We start from the raw sequence: 19,196 nt of genomic DNA, 5'->3' as shown, positions 1-19,196 counted from the left end.
AGTCACCCAGAAAAACCCAAATACATGTGTTATCTCAGTGGTTTAACTGGAAATTACAAATCTAGTACGACACGTTCCCTGAACTGGAGCAAGAGACCTCAGCAAGTTGGAAGAATAAACTGTAAATTAATGATTAGTTAGTAAAGATAACACTGTGCATACTATACTATTTAGTTTTTGTCTTTGTTTGTGGTAGTATACCACAGACTGTCAATAAAGATAGGGGCGCATTCACAGCATTAATGCTTGTGCTCATATAGACTAAAAGCTGATAATGCAACACTGCAGTAATGCTGAATTAAAAATTATTTTCTGCCTCCCACATATAGCCTGAATATCAGGATACTCACTCAAAACAGAAAATTAGGACAAAAAGGAATCATTTTATCAGCCGGTGTGGGATTAATCTAACTCAGTGCAGAAATCTACAGCCCACCTCATCCTAAAACAGATGTCTAAGATAGACAGATGCCATGTCTCCACTGAGTAGAGAGGGAGTCAACAACACACTCAAATATAGCTGTTTATATTCCATACATGCAGAGAGATGATACTGCTGATCTCATTCCTTCTCACGCTTAGATTTTCCTGGTCTGTACCAAAACATTTGTTCTCATCAGCCTGTGTATTACTAAATCCATGACACTTAGGACTGCATAACAGTGAAATTAAAACAATAAAATTAAAACTATGTTCCTGAACTTGATCAATTTTTTTGCCAACAGCATCAGATCTCATGCTCAGAATGATACATTTAGTGGAGCAAAGGTTAGCTGAGGAGCAATTAAGAGACACAATCTAAGAATTTCCATGCTAATTCAGTTTAAACTCTTCTTAAGTCATACAAACGCATAAATATATATAAATTTATGTATATAGTTGCTATTAAAGAAACATATAAACATCATTTACATGTAATTGGACAATCACAATTGTAGTACAAGTCACTTCAAAAGCAAAAACTTACCTTTGAACCCAGCAGCACAATTACATGAAAAGTGGCCAATTAAATCCATACAGGTAGCTCCATTTTTGCAAGGTGAACTTAAGCATTCATTAATTTCAACTTCACAGAAGGGTCCTTGATATCCAGGCACACAGTTACAGCTGTAATTATGCAAGTGGTCTTGACAGAAACCATATTCAGAACACTGGTTTCCAATGCAGTTGTCTATATCAAGTTCACAAAATGTGCCAGTGTAACCAAGGGGACATAGGCATCTGTTATTGAAATGAGAGGAGAAAAAACATAACAGAACCACCAGTCTCAAATATATCGGTCAATAATGACCAAAAATGTTAACAATATTTTCACTGAGTTAATCACAAATGAATTGCAATTTTTTTCAGTCATCTACCTTTTGTTGATCACTAAGTAACTTTGTTTCACTAAGACTGCTCACAATAATTAAATAGAACTGCACAATATTAAAAAACTTTGTTATTTAGATGGGACAAACTAGTAGCCATATAGCTTTTAATAGCAGCCTCCCAATAACAACACTCAAATAGAAAACTGGTATGAACTAGAGTATTATGCATTTTAAGAATGCCTGTTCTGAAAATTATTAGTTCCTTGCTACAATATTATTAAGAGAAAAAACAATATTACATCCTGCTTGCTCTGGACATAAAATCAGTATAAAAAAGCTTTATCATTGGAAACAAAGGCTGCAATTTCTGTCTGTAACTGAAAAAAACAATCTAAACAATTTTATAGAAATTGAGCAGGGTATTTTTTCCCCACAATGGAGGATGACATATGAATTATATAAAACTGAAGATGACTTTTTCTTGCTTCCCTTTGTCCCATTTTATATTTTTCTCATGTGTGAATGAAAACAAAGCTGTATTATCTCATAGCTTATCCACATCTCATAAAATTAGAAAATCCCTTGTATTTGGCAATATTTTCTTTGATTGATCCTCTTCTTACCATGTCCAGAGGTCTCCTTACACAGGAGGAGATAATTTTACCGTAATCTTAGATGTTCTTGACCCATAAAGATACTATCTATAAGCTGGAAAGAACATGTTAAGGAAGTCTTGATTAGAGTAATTCTCCCTACTGATCTGTCTTGCAGAATGTATACTTTTTTATTTTTATGTTATTGTTTGCTTCAGTAATTGCTTATCATTCCTGCATTTTTATGTTAGACTTCTGGAAATTTCCACTTAGATATCCTTATATCCCTACCACATTTCCAATAGGATAATTGTAAATTCAGTAGGGAAAAGACTCCATGTCAGAATCTGTGCACAGAAAGGAACCTATAAAAGCCAGCATGATGGTAGCTATTTTGAATGTCATTTCACAAAAGTTTTTTTTGCAATATAAATTTTGGACTAAGGAAGTTATAACCATATCCACCAATGGTATACTTTATTCTCTTGTTCAGTTAGGCTCTAATTTTACTTGCAGTGCTTGGCAAGAGAGAATTGGAAAGATGAAAGAACTTTGTCTATGTACAAACTAGAGATTAAGATGGGCAGAATACTATGACAACTCCTATTGTAATACTAATTAAATAAATCTGAGGAAAAAGGAAGAGGAAAAAAGGGATATGTATAAAATGAATAGCTCCTAGTGTTCAATCCAATTAATCTTTTGGATTTTTTTTTCCTCCCAAGGTAATCTGTGGACATTTGTGCAGTTCTGTGAGTTCAATAGTAGCTTCAGAGCACACAGAAAATTAGGTGGGTTTTCCTTTTCATGTTGTAACTAGAAGCCTAGAGTAAAGCAAGTATCTTTTAAAAGGAGCTATGGTTGGTTGTTAATGTCGAACTCCACAGTGGACTGAGTTTAAAGATGGTTTAATGATTTTCTTCTAATGCAAAGGCTTTTGATCTATGGAAAAGCCAGGTAAAATTAAATAATAAAATGGTTAATTCATTAAAGAATGAAGTCACCAAATGTTTGAGACAGAATTATTATTTTTTTATGTATATAAACAAATACCAGCTGCTTTCATATCCTCTGGCTCCTTGAAGGAAGGTCCAAGCTTGCCAGTGAGACTCTCATCAACGTTGTGTCTTCTTGATCCCTAGGAAATTATTTTAATAATATCTGAGGCCTGGCTTTGTGCTCGCTCATATCTCAAGGTGCGTCTGTATAACCATTTCAGATCAGATGATGAGAAAACTTTTATGATGAAATTCCTGGCTGTTCCAAACAGCAGTATTTTGTATAACATTGCAGAGCAGTATTAGAGCATGTAAAACTGATTTATTTCAGTTGAAACTAAATCAGTAAAGTGCTCCTTGGAGTACAGACAATGTACACCAACTGCTAATGGGCTTTTAGCCCATGGACCGAAATAGTTTGCTTGAAGTAAGCGCTCCATATCTTGTATAGTGTGGTTGCGAGTTCTTCAGCACCACCATTTTTGCTTTACAGATCCATTTCTACTTCACTGCAGTACCTACTCAAGTAGGTATAGCTACTGTGTTCTCTCTTCCAGCCTCAGTCACTCCTCAGCAAAGGAAAAATATTCCCCTTCTCTTGAGAGCTCCATCTGATCCTTTTCAAGGAATGAAGTTCAAACAAATAATCTCATACAGTTGCTTAACAGCTAAATGTAAATGATGATTTACATAAAATTTAATTATGCATAAACATGCAAAACGTGTATTCTTACTTACCTTTAACTACACAGTTTCTGAATCCAACAGTAAAAATTCAGTATGGAAAAAATAAACACTTAGCCATGTTTTTTTTTTTTTCTGGTGCAGTTAATCACTTTATTTCCTCGGTTAACTATTATGTAGTAAAAAATATTTTTTTTACTCTAATGATTAGCGTGTGCATTGCGAAAATGCAACTATTCAATCATTCTTTAAAAACGTTCTTATCATTGATACTGAATAGAATATTTAACTTACAGTTCTTAACAAGAATGAGAGGAAAAAGAGAAGAAATTTTCTATAATTTCCCTATTATTATGAGTTGTGTAGCTTATCTTCAGAGACCACAGAACTACACAGAAACAGATTTAATGGAGAATCTTCTAAATTCAGTTTCATACTTCCATATTACAAGCAATGATGTTATGAGCATTGTATTTTTCAGTGCTTCAGTGTCTGAAGAAATCTCAAACAAGTAAGGATGGAAAGTCCTTTGTTTTTCATGGTGGAATTATAATTGGCTGACTTTCATTTTAATATGGCTCATCTTCTACAGTGGATAAATTAAGCACTCATTTTTTTTTAGATTCTTCATTTCATATTATTGCCCAGGAAAAATAAAACAAAATCATGACGTTTTCCTTTGTCACTTCAGCATGAAAAGTTTGGTTTAGCTGTTAAGCATAGGTTACTGCTTTCTTGGGTATACAGAAGCTGTTGTGTCTTTTTTTCTTCAGTGTAAACATGATTAGAAAATAACTTCAAAACTGGATCTGCATGTCATGTGAAACAAAGTGGCTGACTTATGCAGCTATTCAAGTCCAAATCTGTGGCAGTGGCCTAGAACAATGTAAAACTACAAACTAATGGTGCGGAAGGAGGTTTTGTTCTATTAGTGTTTGCCAAATGCATATATTAATGCAAACAGAAGCATTCTAGTCCTCTTAATAACAAACTATTGTCTTAGGGTGTGCTAAGCATTAAAACATCTAAGAATCATTCATTTATTTTTTATAATCCAGACTGAGGTTTAGAGGTGATAGGATGACCTAAAAGTTCAATAAATTCCTTATAAACATAATTTATAATAATTTACATCAAATTGTAACTGCATGTTTACAAATAACTTTGATATTTAACATTGTATATAGAAAATGTACAAAGGGAGGCTAAAATATATTTAAATTAATAAGTTAGTAATAGTCTTTACTTAAAATCTGTACTTTATAGTGTGTCTCAATAAAAAAGGCCGTATTTATGCAGCATAAGTCTAAACTTGTCAGGTCCTTACATTTGGTGTATTTTTTCTTTGTTTAACAGCATTAACATATAATACTTACCATTTACATTAATGTATTATATATTCAACAGTATTATATACATAGCACATATTTTATACAAAAGTATGAATTGCACAGTGCATATTTCTTAAATTTCATGCATAATATTGTAAGCGTAGTTCTGTGGGCTTTGCATAACATCATCTGATTGCATTTATTTTTAGCTTTAACATTTTTATAAGATTCTAAATGATACAAGATTTTTAATAGATGCTATCATTTCATTTCTAAGTCAATCTAGGAAATGGCTTTTGCACACAGTTTTGTTAAACACTGTGCTGGTATAATGCTGACATAGCTGAACTTCAAATATCTTTTCCTGTCTGTCTTGGAAATAATATCAAGACCAATGATCTCTAAGTAATTAAGTCTTTTAAACTTGTCCTGTGAAAAAACATCATCACCACATTAGATTATAATGAATATGACCTTGCATTAATACTTCAGCAGCACTAAAATACTGAACATGATATCAAAAGCTTTGAATCATAGATTGATTTGCAGTTTTCATTTGTTGCAAAGCTGAAATGCTTCTCTACAATAAATTCAAAAAGAATTTGTATACAGATATGTATGAAATCAGAATTTCTGTTTGTGATCTCTAGCTCAGGAAACATGTTTTTTGCCCTTATCAGAGAAGCCCTGGCTGTGTCCTGGCACATTAGTTCGGGGGCTCAGCCTTGCAGGGGCATGAGCTGGATTTCAATGGCATAACCACTGCTGTGGGGCCCAGTGACTGCTTCCTCTCCTGCCCCAGGTTCAGCTTTGGGGATGGCCCCTCTGGGAAGGTGGGGACACCTCCCAGAAAAGACAAGGAAATACTAGTGACATCCCACAACTACTTTAAGAAGACTAAAATGTCAATCTTATAAACTGGGGGAACATTGAAAGGATGAACATGGCACCAATAAAAACGTAAGTATGAAGAAGATCTGTATTAACATTAATAGGAATAACAGTAATTCCTTACATCACGTATGTCCTTTTTTGTCCATAGCGAGATTTTGAGTGTAACAACCTAGGAAGTAAAACCAATACCTAAATGCTTTTGCTACAAACATGGATTTTAGTAGTTGATAACGAACATAAGCCACAGTTATCCTATTGTGGATTGCTTTGCTCCCACACGTATGCAGACAACGTCGCTACTCTGCTGCCTAAATCCAGCTAACATTGCACAATAATTTGATATACCTGTGAAATTAATGTTACATAGAGATGCAGATAACTCAGGCATGGAATTTGGTCTAAGAAGTAACATGTTACTCAAATGCAGATGGTTATGGCATAGCTGCAATGTGTTCCTGCCAATACACAGTAGGATGTAAGTTTTTATCACTAAAGGTCTAGAACAGCAGATGTGCAGGTAAGCAAGTTGGTACTAGTTAGTCCAGACAGGGTACCTGTCTCTGCATCACCACAAACTGCTTGCACTAAAGAGATGTAGTACCACTTGTGCCATTGAGTAAAGAACTGTGTATGATGGATGAACCTTTAAAACAACTGGAAAAAGCCAAAGACCAGACTGAAGATGTGGTTATGATGATCTGTGCTAGGGGATGACCAGGATATTCTTGTTCTTGAGACAGAAGTCACATAGGAGCACAGAAGCTTCACGTTAGCAAAAACTTCCCAGTATGTCTCTACTTTGTTTTTTTTTAATAAATGTTTTTTATTATTACAGTAGTCCAAGCAGATTAACTGCATTTACTCAGAATTAATTGTTTTGTTTTCTAGTTGAAATACTAACTGCACACACATTCATAAATGGACTAAAAGGTTATTTACTTTTATTTTGGCTTTTTGTAAGCATCTGTTTTCTCTGCAGAAAAGCTGTTGTATAATTTATTACAGAGATATTCCCTAAGAAATAGCAACATATATTCAACTACCTTCTGGAGTTGTAGCAAGGCAAGGAAAAGTATTTTTCCTCTTTCTGTAGTGGAAGAAGCCTATTATTGCTACAGAAAACTATGTATATCATAGTACTAACTTTATATAGCACTGCAAGCTAGGTCCTGCAGTAAAATTGCATATATAGTACAGGATGAATAAACTTTAAAATGGAAAATTATATATATATATATATATATATATATATATATCTAATCAAACAGCTTAATTTAATCAGCTGGCAGCAAATGGAAAAAGTAAAAGATGAATAAAGTAATAGAAGCTTAACTTCTGAGTATCACAAAATTTAATCTAAATTATGTTTACTTTTCATAATCTTGCTGGCATCGTGCAAAGAAATGATTCATATTCTAAAGCATTTTATTTAACAATTAGCCACTAGGTAAGGCTTTACTCCTTCCTAGAGAGATTAATTCAAGATTAAATTATACACACTGAAATTTATATACTGAATATTGATAAATGAATTGGCGATTCAAGCTTTACTGTTCACCAAATCTAATTTCTTAATAGGAAGTTTTCCGGCATAAAACCACATGAAATGCTTACCTCACAGCTATATCTATAGATTAAAATACATTTTTCAAACATATTAATTTTTCATGACCTTTTAAACAGCGGTAAATCCTACAACACAGCTTCTTCAGATGTTTAATCTGAGTTCTTAGCCCTTTTTGCTGGCCTTTCCTAGGGCTATAGTAAGTGTAGAACTTCTTCTGAATAGACTGGACTGAAGAAACACAAGAAAGAGGACAGGCAATGGAAACTACATTGAGTGTTTTCGCTCTGTTGCTCCCCTTTGCTGAATAGACTATAGTAGAGTATCTATTAGGACTTATTTCAATTAGTACCTTAGTTGTCTGAAATGTAACATTGTCAAGGCACGTATTTACAAGGGTGAAGAAAACAGAGCAACAACCACCTCCCACCATCCCTTGGATTTCAAAACAGGAGGATGAACACCTTGAAGTGTTCTTTCACTTTAATTATTCATTAAATGCTTCTCGTTGACCCATGCTAAGTCAGTTTTTCTCTGTCTTCTACAGAAAACACAATGAAGAGATACAGGTTCTTTTTCAAAGGAAAATTCAAATACCTTTTTTTATGTAGCAATACTATTTAACAAGGCAATGAATCTCTGTTTTTTCTCTCAGGTGTAGTGACCAAAGGTCAAGAGAGTCTTTTGATGTGTGGATGTGATTTGTCTATTGCATGGTATCCGCCAAGATTCATCAGCCAGATTCATCAACAGCTACACCATCAACCCGGTAGTAGGAGCAGTAATTCTTTGGAGAAGTTATCACTTTAAATACATGCTGATTAACTTATGTTATAATATCTCAAATAGCACAGACTCAGCTGGAAGCACAATCATTCATTTGAATTAATAAGAGGCTTTGTGTCAGTGCGATTGAGGCCACTTTAGTTGTAAGAGAAGGCTCACTAAACCAGAGGAATAAAACTCCTAAGACTTACTATCCTGATTATGTTGCTTTTATTAAGTAACCTTACTGAGTGTTACACTGTATCACAGTTTTAAAATCCCCCTTCTTCCCCATCCTGAACTCAAAGGAAATTCTCTGCATATATTAAATATAAACCTACATAACACTACTGTCTGGAACAGTAATTTCAAAGCAGGAGAAGCAACAGAATATGCCATGGTAAGGAGACAGAAAGTTATAAAAGTTACATATAGTTGAATGCTTATTTTCAATCTGGAAAAAAAGACAGCTTGTGGAATGTGAGAGTTTAAAAGAGAGGGGGGATGTTCTTGAATCTAAGCTAGATACTTTCCAGGCTTTTGTGGTCTTAACATTGCTATAACAAGCCACCACTGCAAAAATACACTATGACCAAAGTTTAACAATTAGTTCAGAATTTAAGATTTCTTAACTGGCAGAAAAGTCTAGAGTTTTATGCTAAGTTCCATAAATTAAGAACTAATACATAACAGTTTGGCTTACATAATAAGTGGAGAAGGTAAAGGTAAGTGATGTTTTGAATGACTAGAATAGCTTTAAATATGGATCTCAGTAGGGTTGTTAATGGTATTTACATATCTAATTTTCCATATATTATGCTGACAGTTTCTCATGTCTTCCTGAAACTACTTTGCATTAAATACAGCTCTTAAAAAATGCATTATAAAAGATGTTACTAATTTTAAGATAAAAATGCAAGTTGTAAGAGGCTTTAAAAAAAGTTGGGTGACTACAGTAGTTATGTTCAGCATTTCTTCTATTCTTTTAGTTTTAATGGTGTATTAGAAAGGAGAAATTACAATTGTTTCACTTGTTGACAATAAATACTTCTTGGGAAATGCCATTATTTTTAAGGAAGGAATAGTTCAGTTCCTTTAGGAAATGCTTCACTGTCATTGAGAAACAGTAATCGTCTGTCGACAGAGCAGGTATTATGCAGTAAATACTCTGCACATTGTCTTTGCAAAATAACCAGTTGTGTTTCTGTGGGGTGAGGTTCTCTGATAACAAAATTGTCCACTAACACATTTAGGACAGGGATTTTGATGGTATGTTTTCTTGTTCCTTAAATAAATGCAGACTGATCTGTCAACTTAGTTTATCTTTCAAAGACTGAAAAAATAGGAAACCTTTTCTGTCAGTAGCCTGAGTCTGGATTACTGAGCTAAATTCAAAAGTTCTTGTTTTACCAGAGGTCTTCAGACCTACTCATTTCTTGGTAAATGCTAGTGGATTTTGAAAGGCAAACATGGCTTTGTTCTTCTGTCAGGAATCTTTTTTTCTGATATAGACAGGAAAACCACTTATTTATCAGTCAAATAAAATGTCAAAAAATGGTCCATTAATTTGATACAAGTTGATTGCAAGCTGGCAAAAAGGAAGATTGTATACTTTTGTAAGGACTCTGGCAAAATTTCCTTTTAACTCTGGTATATTGAGAATCCTACTTATCTGTATTTTTGTGCTTCTTTAGGGATTTCAGTTATTATTACAGAAGATCCTATAAACGCAGAGGTGGAGTGGAAGAAATTTTTAATGAGTTCTATTTTAATTTTGTCCACTGTTGCAACTTTTTCTAAATAGCAACACTAAAGCATATTAATTACAGTGCTTCTAAGTACAGGACATAGCATAAAATTAAAGCCTTTCAAAATAAATTCACAGACATTATAGAAAGATTTTAGTTATTCTGTTTTTTGTGGAGGAAAAATAAGTAATTCAAGTCTGATAATAACAACTGAGCTCTGCTTATAGAAGATACTCTTTTCCATGTAATTTTTTGCCATAATTCTACAGCTCACTAAGGAAAACATATACTGGACAGCTTTGTCAATACCTAAAAAAAAAAAAAAAAATAACATAAAAAAAATTTACACAAATAACTCAGCATTTCAACTATTCACTTGAAAATTATAATTCAAGTTCTAATAAGAAAAGTCACTCCATGTAATGCTCTAGGCTCATAAAGTGTTTACTATTTACTAAAATAGATTATTTGTTTATCTGAGGTGTTGCATAGTTGATTTAACTTCTTGATCCATCAAAGAGGAATACTTGTGAGGTTTTCCTATGCAATACTTCAGACTACACAGTCTTACTGGATGCACGTGCTTATTGAAAGTTAGTATTCATGTCATTTTATAATCTAAGAAAAATGTTACTCCAATAGCAACTCCCTTTGTAATTCATGTTGAAGTGAAAAATATCCTTATGTGGCATAAACTTTTTAATGAAGGATTGTATGGATAGCATCATGTTAGTACCTGTATTTATTAATTCCATCTTCACATGTGGCTCCATGTTGGCACTGGTTTACCTCACAGTCATTAATATTCTCCAGACATGTTTGTCCTGTCCATCCAAGAGCACAGACACAGTGGCATCTCTGGTTTTCTTCATCACAGAAGCAGCTACCTCCATTTGCACATATCTGAAGGTGAGAAGTGCAAATACATAAAGAGGCTTTTCTCTATATGTTGGGGGGTTTCCCCAGAGTTTAACCAAATAAGCTATTGATAATAAATATGGTTATTTAATGTTTTTATGTTGTAGCATTACAAAAAGATCTCCAAGAACCTAAGATACTGAATGTGATTAAAACAATATATCAATTCATTGTTTAGTTGAAAGAGGCATTTATGATTTAACAGTGCCATTTTAATAACTGACCTTAAAATGTGCTTGTTTTTGGATGGATGATAGTGAACCAGTCTGTTATTGTTCCATTGAAAGAGTAGAATAACTGTTCTATGTATAGTTTAATTGAATTTGTGACTATTGGGAAAAAAAGACTGAATATGACTTTAATTTTAGTCATAATTCTGATTCACAAACTAACCTTGAATCTTTTATATATATATATATATGTGTGTGTGTGTGTGTGTGTGTGTGTGTACATCTAGGTTCTGGGAAGAACAGAAGATTCGTTCTTTTCAACCTGTATATATTGAAAAATTAATATACCTAAACGGGAACACCATTTTTTTTTCTTCTAGCTTTTATTTATTAATATTACTTAATAAAAGTTCTTCCTGTATTCTTCAAAAATTACAGAAAGTTCTAGATCAGAAGGAATGTTCCTTTCTTTATTTTACTTTTAGGGTCCCATTTAAATTCCAGGAAAATTTTGTTAGTGTAGAAATGGATAACTACATTTTCATTTCAAAGTAATTAAGAACCCTCCTTCTAATCAATTGGTTTTTAAAGCAAATGGTGTCTAGAATATGAGCTAATGCACTACTATTTCATTTTGATGAGTCTGAATCTCTTTATAATGTCACTAAGATTTGTAATAATAACAGTTCTTGGCAGAAATCCTCTCATATTCATTTGTCTTTGATTAAGTTTTAAATTGAGCTTAAAACTAAGATACTTTTTGCTATGCTATCAGTACTGAATTTTAGACAACTTGGAAACCTTTTCTAATGAGAAAACTTAAACAAAAACACTGCTCACCATAAGAGCAAAGAAAACTCATGTGTGTGTAGTTTTGGGAATATTCTCTTATATGATTTCCATATGTCTTTTACCTTTTAATTTAAACACTTCTGCAGGATTTGTCCTGAGGTTCACTATATTCTCAAAGCTCAAATAGGTCAAATAAGCTTACACTCAAGAAAACCACTTAGAATAATCTTAGACATTAAGACAAAAATTACATTTCAAGATTGTCACAATATTATATACATTATATTCGTATGTTGTTTTGCTACTTTATACTGTGAAGAAACGTGTTACCCTTTAAGATGTTAATGCAATCTAAAGCAGCTTTAAATTAAAATTAAAGCTATGGAAATTATTTTTACTATCAAATCTAGTTAGTAGTTTTCTCTGTCAGATATATTTTTCCTCTTTACTGTAAAATTAATTCCATGTTGGTTTAAATATTTAAAACTTTGAGTTAGAATGTTTAAGAAATTTATAAGAAATTAATGCTAAATAAATTTAGTATTCTATTACTGAAGTACAACTACATACCTCTTTATTGTGGTTTTCTAAACTTCAAACCTGCATTGTGATTTTCTAAAGTTACTACAAAGATTTGTTTGTTATTTTTTATTATATAAGAGATACTTTTAAATTAATATAAATAAACAAATGGACTTTTGGAGAGAGCATCCCTCTCCTATCAATCAGCTTTTCCTTTTCCCCAAAGTAAATTTACTTCCTAGTTACGATTAAACACAAATCTTATGATTTAACCGATCATAAACAAGGGCTCTTCTGGTCAGTCTTATCATCACAGTTCTGTCTATAGCAACTGCTTTAAAATAAATCTGCTTTATTGTGCCACCTTGATAAGTATGTAAGAATAATTTCCTTTCAGTATCAACCAGGAAATGTTATTACAGCAAAGAAAGATAATTAATCCCTAGATTAATATGTTTTATCTTTTCCATTCTTCACTCTGCAGTAATTGAGGGAAGTAAACCTGTCTCTTTTCTATGTATCACCTGTTGTCCATTGCTAGAGATAGGACACTGAGCTAGAAGCATCTCACTTAGTGCAATCATTATTTCCTAACACTTCTTCCATGTTACCTTTCCTGGAATTCTCTGTAGTTTGAATGAAATAGTTATTTTTATATTCACACACACACAAACACTCTCTCTCTCTCTCTTTCTCTCTCTCTCTCTCTCTCCACCACCCCCAACCCCCCACCCCCTGGCATATCTTTTTACTACAGACTTCAGGCTTTATTTCTGCAAAATCAATTGTGCCTGGATATCAAAAATTCTCCCAAAGTGTAACTTTAGTTAATCTGCCCTATGTCCTTTCATGGACTTCTGGTACATTAAATAAGTAGAATAAAAAAAAATAAATATTAAACAAAAAAACCCCTATCTCCTCAAAACAAAGCTGTTGACATTTCAAGCAATATTTGCTAAAAGTTCCAGAAAAAATTATGGAAGTAAAAGATTAAAAAGAATAATTAATATGAAACAGTCTGCATAATTTAACTGCTTGTAGAATTAAGTTTTACCTACATTGTAGATGCTATTGAACTATTCCTTGTGCAGCAAATGCTTAAAATCCTTAGACTGCATATAAGAACCTGATGTCTTTCTTGGTCTCCAGAATATGAGATAGTTCTTATAATTTATGCAGACTCAGTTTTTTGGTTTTTTTTGCAGTATATTTCCTTTTATTTAATTTTGCTACTTTGACTCGTGACAATTAAGCATTATTTTTTCCATTCCATAAGTGTAACAAGTATTGTTAAAGAAGTTTCTAAGAAATAAACTTTGTAGAGAAATATATGGAAAATATCTTTCTACAGATGGCTATATTGCTCAGCATCCAAAACACCACTTGCAGTGTCTACTAGCAGTAGTAATTGAAAAGTCATTGAATTTCTTATTTTGGAGATTAACTTCACAAAACAATTATGAAGTTCACAGATATTTGTATTTTGCAAATGTAATTTCCATTCTACTTTTCCAGATCTTTTCCCAAGGTGGTGTCAGATTCAGTTTTTTCCATGTGTAATATATTCCTCCATTCAGAAAGAAAATACTGAATGGAACGGGGTCAGACTCATGCAGAATACTACTTATTATTTCTCTTGGACATTTGTCCAAGAAACTACTGCTAGTTGAGTGTAATTATCTTATCTGCTTTACATCAAGCTGGAGCAGGTCTACTGTTTCACTAGCTTTCTTATGAGATTACTGCATAAGAAGCTGGTTTATTTCAACTTTTATAAAAGCTTTTTACTTTTGCCACTTCTTGTTACAGAAAGAAAATAAATTGATTTGAAATTAATTATAATTAGTTTCCTTCAGATAAATAAAAACGTTATTTCTGAATTTCTGAATGTATATACTTATATAAAATATAAAATAATGTCTCCATTTCTTACTTTTCCTGTCTTCACTATCCTGCACAGGTCCTCAGAGACAAATACCCAGTGACCAGCCACCTCCAATTTTTTTGTGAAGATCCCCAGAACAATCTTCTATTAAAGCATTAAGTATTTTCTTTCTTGTCTGAATATTAAAAAGTTTAAACCATGAACGCATAACTTCAAAACACCACCAAGATATGAGGCCCACAAGCCTCTTTTTATGTGTAAACTCATTAAACAGATAGACAAAAATACACACACACAAACTGTTTTCATGAAGGCATTTTAAAATCTGTTTAAATCAAATGATCAATGCAGTATTTGGAATATGTCAGAACTGCAAAGTCAGCCTCTAATCTGAAAGTCAAGCATCACATCATGTCAAATGCATCACAAGCAACAGAGGTTTGCTCAAGAGAGAGCTATTAGCCCATAAAACTGTAAAGTTAACCAGGAAAGCCATACTGAATTTTTTCTAGCTTTTAAGATCTTTTAAGTGTTTTTTCAAACTCCTAATACATCAAGCTCAAAGAAAACAATATGAGTGTCCATACTTTATTTATATCAGTCTTACATGATTTATCTAATTGCCTTACTTTTACTGTATAAACTTGCACAGTGTGTAAAGGATGAGGACGTGCATAAAAGTGGCAGCTGCTCTAAACACTAAGTGTGCATTAGGCACATGGATACTTTAATTCAGAAGGTTGGAATTATGATCCTCACTGCAAATGTAACAGGGTAGCTTGGGATCATTTGGCTCATAAAAAGAGGAAATAACTTCCAAGTAAATTATGCAAGTAGAGCTCAATAATCCCGTTGGACACAACTTCAGTACCATAAAGGTGTAGATAGACACTGATAAGACTTTTGAGAGATGGTTCTGTTCCTAAGTTGTATGGGAATTATTTTTAACAAACCAAACTGATGTCCACTAAGTATGTCTGTTTATATTTTAAAACTGAAAATAGAATTAAAAAAAAATGAAAAGTACTTTTAAATACCTATGACTCCTTTTATAAAAGAATAACTATTGGCTCACATCTTGAAGTTCCCATACTTACTGCTACAATTTCAAATATTTTCCTATGAAATGCTAAAGGAACCTATGATTTTGTGAGCTTGCTGACAGAATTTTGAAATACTATTTTTTTTGCGGGAAGCAATAAACCTGCTCAATAGGGCTTAGTCACAGCCACTAAAAATAATCACACTACTTAGGATACCTCCACATTTGTGATTGATTGGGTCACATGTGGGCTTTTGAAATTAATAGTCTCTTCAGGGATGTTGTGGAATTCCCATCTCTGGAAGCCTTCAAGATGTGATTGAACAGGGTGCTAGACTCCCCCTAGGCTCACCTAGGCTCCCTTTCCCACAAAATGTTGGATTAGATGCTCTTTCAAGATCCTTTCCAACGCAAGTTGTTCTGTGATTCTATGGTTCCACTACGGTTATTTGCTATTACCAATACTTGTATCAATTCCCTATGAAGTCCTGTTAATAAAAGTAATGGGGTTTGTAACATACATACTATATTCAAATGTACTGGGATATTTTCTGAATTTCTTTGGATATCTTCCTGAATAGGTGAGAGAAGAAAAGATATTATGGTATGAAGTGATTAAATTTGGTCTTGTTGGAAGTCATTAATTTAAAGATGCCAAAATTTTGATTTATTTGGAGGCCCTTCATAATTCCAGGTACAGGGCAAGCAAGCTTTATCCTGTATAGAAGGTTAAGATTAGATTTTGAAATCTGAAGGAAGGTATGTCCTGTTTTAAAATGTTCACATTTCCTTTTTATATTTATTTTAAAATAAATAATAGTTAAAATAATATTAAAAACAACCTTAATGAGTGGTTCCAAACGATGTTTATCAATATGGTGATAGGTGCTTTATGTATAAAAAAATATAAAAATATATATCTTTCAAAGTGTTGCTCTTGGAAAATAAAAAAATACACAACCAAAACGCCAACACATTAATTTCATTATACGTTTATATAGAGATAACAGAACCCTAATGATATAAACTTACTTTCTGTTTATTAAGAAAATATTTAAAATATTAATATTAATTCCAGTCTATTCTGCTGAATACACATAGGTAAAGCAGTTCAGCATAACTAAGGCACCATTGGAAATGGAAAATAAATGAAAGAATACAAAAATACATACTAACTTTCCACCCACAAAGAATAAATAAGAATTAAATGCATAATTATGAAATTTACTGAATAATATAAAACTTTATTTTCAAGTTATTACTTACACTACTTTAAAATGTATTAAGATATTAATTTGTTTGAATAAAGCTTTTATTTTTTTCCAGTAAGAAAATGATATTACTTTAATGATCTGTAGGCTAAGAAAACAAGTAAAGCCCAAATATATCAGTCCTTTATTTTAGTTTGTATTCCCTTTCCCATTAGAAAATCTGATTATTCACATTATGATCAAATTGTTTCTCATACAGTGAGTGTATATAGACTCATATATATATTATTTTTTCCCCACATGACAACATTTATGATGGTCTATGAAACGTTTGTATCAATAAATTAAATGTGTCTGAGGGGTTTTAAGCAAATATTACTGTAAAATGTTTTACTAGCTCCCATCAGCATCCTTGGCACACCATCACTTCCCATCCTAACTAGCTATAATGATTATTGCATCATTATGGTGTTATGCCATGTACAATAAATTTGCACTCAGAATGACACTTTAAATCATAAAAATGTTAAAATTTACCAGATGCTGAACAATTTAAATACAAACCTTTGAGCCAGTGAGCATTTCAGTGTTACATTTCATATTCATTGGTGAGTGTGTACCCATGGACTTCAAAGTGACATAAATGTTGATTGTTTCTTTGTAAACACATTGTCTGCTCTGCATATTATATTTTTATGGTTAATATATTTCAATAAAAGAATTGATTGAGTCTTTGAAACACTGGTGATCAGTTTGAGTAGCTGTTTGAAAGGGCTATATAACATTGTGTACATAGCTTTTAAAATATCTATAGTAATAAAAAGTGCAATGAGATTTTACTTTATCCCATATCGAAATCACAGTAACTCAAGGGCCTGGTTTTGTTGTCCACCCTGATGTGAATTAATCCTACCTAAAAAAGTAATTTAATTGAAAAAGTCACTAAAGGGAAGTGAGAAGGACACAGCAAATACATTACTTAAAGGCATCTGGGTACACAATGGATGTTATTCTGGCCTAAGTATTGTTAATGTCTAACTTAAAGATTTCTAGATTACTTTGTATGTACAAAAATCAAATTCATTACTATATTCTGTGAGCATTTAAGAACAACTTGCAAGGAGAATTTTTATTTTTTCTAACTGTATTTTCAGCTCTCATTAAAGTGTAGTTAATTTTGCTTTAGTTTTTTTTGTTGTTCATTACGATCTTCATTTTTGTTTTTAATGGAAATAAAGCCTTTGTCATTCTTTCTGTGTATTGGTGTAGTACCATCAGCCTTCTCTCTAGTATATTTTAAACAAATCAGACTCTTCAAGGAACTTTTGATTTAAGTTCCTACAAGTTTCACAACATAGCAGCACCTAATAGGGGACAGAAGGAGACCTCAGTGAGTAAACCTACAAAGAACAAGAAAGGAAGAGATCAGATATTACACTGTTTGTCAGACACTGACATTACTACTCACATCATGCACTTTCGGGTGTGCATGTTACACAGGAAAGAGAAAGGTTAATAAGAGAATATATCAAAAGTGTGTACTGTGTTTAGGAAACCCATGGGAAATGGGTTCCTTCATCATCAGCTCACTGCTCTTAGAATAACTTGTTTGATTTCTCAAAAACACTGGGGGGAATATATAACTTTATCCTACCTCTGTGTTTCCAATACATGGTGATAAACATGTGTAATTAAATCCATGAGATTTATCCATACACAGTGCTCCTGGGGCACAGCTTATATTGTAGAATAGGCAGGCATCAATATCCAGTTCACATCTTTCACCTTCAAAACCTGCACCACAAAGAGAATGTTTAATCACAGTTCATTCAGAATATTGACATTACTTCTGTTCAGGGTGTTAGCTGTTAACACTATTCCACCAGAGTAATTTGCCAGTTTTATTTGCTAAACAAAGTGAGAAAGTGGAAATCTTCATAAAAATGTTCACTGCATATATTGAGGCATATTTCTATTTTTATGTTGCTATTTCTTACTGTACTGGGTCTGGCTGAGCCCCACAGCAGCCCCCATAGCGCTGTGCTTGTGTTGGTATCTAGAAAGGTGCTGATAACACGTTGGTGTTTGGCTGCTGCTGAGCAGCGCTCACACAGCACCAAGGCTGTCTCTGCCCCTCCAACCTCCCCCCTCTCACCAGTAGGCTGGGGGTGGCAAGATCTTGGGAGGGGACACAGCCAGGACAGCTGACCTGAAGTGACCAACAGGATATTCCATAGCGTATGATGTCTGCTCAGATATAAAATCTAAGATAAAGCAGGAGGAATGGGGGTTATTCGTTATTTACAATGTTTGTCTTCCAGAGCAACCACTACACGTACTGAAGCCCTGCTTCCCAGGAAGCAGTCAAACATCACCTGCCGATGAGACGGAGAGAATGTCTTTTGTTTTCCTTTGCTTCCATGTGTGTGACTTTTGCTATTGCACCATTAAACTGCCTTTATCTTGACCTACAAGGGTTTTTTAATCTAGTTTTCTCCCCTCCTTGTTCTGCTGAGGAGGAGAGTAATACAGCAGCTTGCTGGGCACCTGGCATCCATCCAAGGTCAACACCTAAATATTTGGATGACTTTTTCTTTGTTCTGTTTAGAAAATAGAATAAATTTCCAATGACTCACCTATAGGGCAAATGCACTTAAAATGATTTTCATAGTCAACACATGTTCCTCCATTTTCACATGAATTGGAACCACAATTATTAATTTTCACCTCGCAGAATTCTCCTGGATTTAAGAAAAAAAATAATCC

General features: G+C 33.2%; 1 protein-coding gene across 5 annotated transcripts in view; it reads right to left on the bottom strand.

Moving 5' to 3' along the window:
* EYS (eyes shut homolog) overlaps positions 1-19,196 on the bottom strand; it is a 1,034,174-nt gene that overhangs the window by 754,065 nt on the left and 260,913 nt on the right. For all 5 annotated transcript variants that reach the window (XM_080388797.1, XM_080388796.1, XM_080388798.1 and 2 more), the window contains 4 exons: positions 19,067-19,171; positions 18,085-18,224; positions 10,627-10,793; positions 968-1,221 (listed from right to left, as the gene is read on the bottom strand). In XM_080388797.1, coding sequence (XP_080244923.1) covers positions 968-1,221; positions 10,627-10,793; positions 18,085-18,224; positions 19,067-19,171 — 666 coding nt within the window. The remainder of the gene's footprint in view (positions 1-967; positions 1,222-10,626; positions 10,794-18,084; positions 18,225-19,066; positions 19,172-19,196) is intronic.

The sequence above is a fragment of the Falco punctatus genome, assembly GCF_963210335.1.
Source record: "Falco punctatus genome assembly, chromosome: 5".
NCBI lineage: Eukaryota > Metazoa > Chordata > Aves > Falconiformes > Falconidae > Falco > Falco punctatus.
The sequence above is the reverse complement of the archived record's forward strand: the minus strand, read 5'-3'. Positions and strand labels throughout refer to the sequence as shown.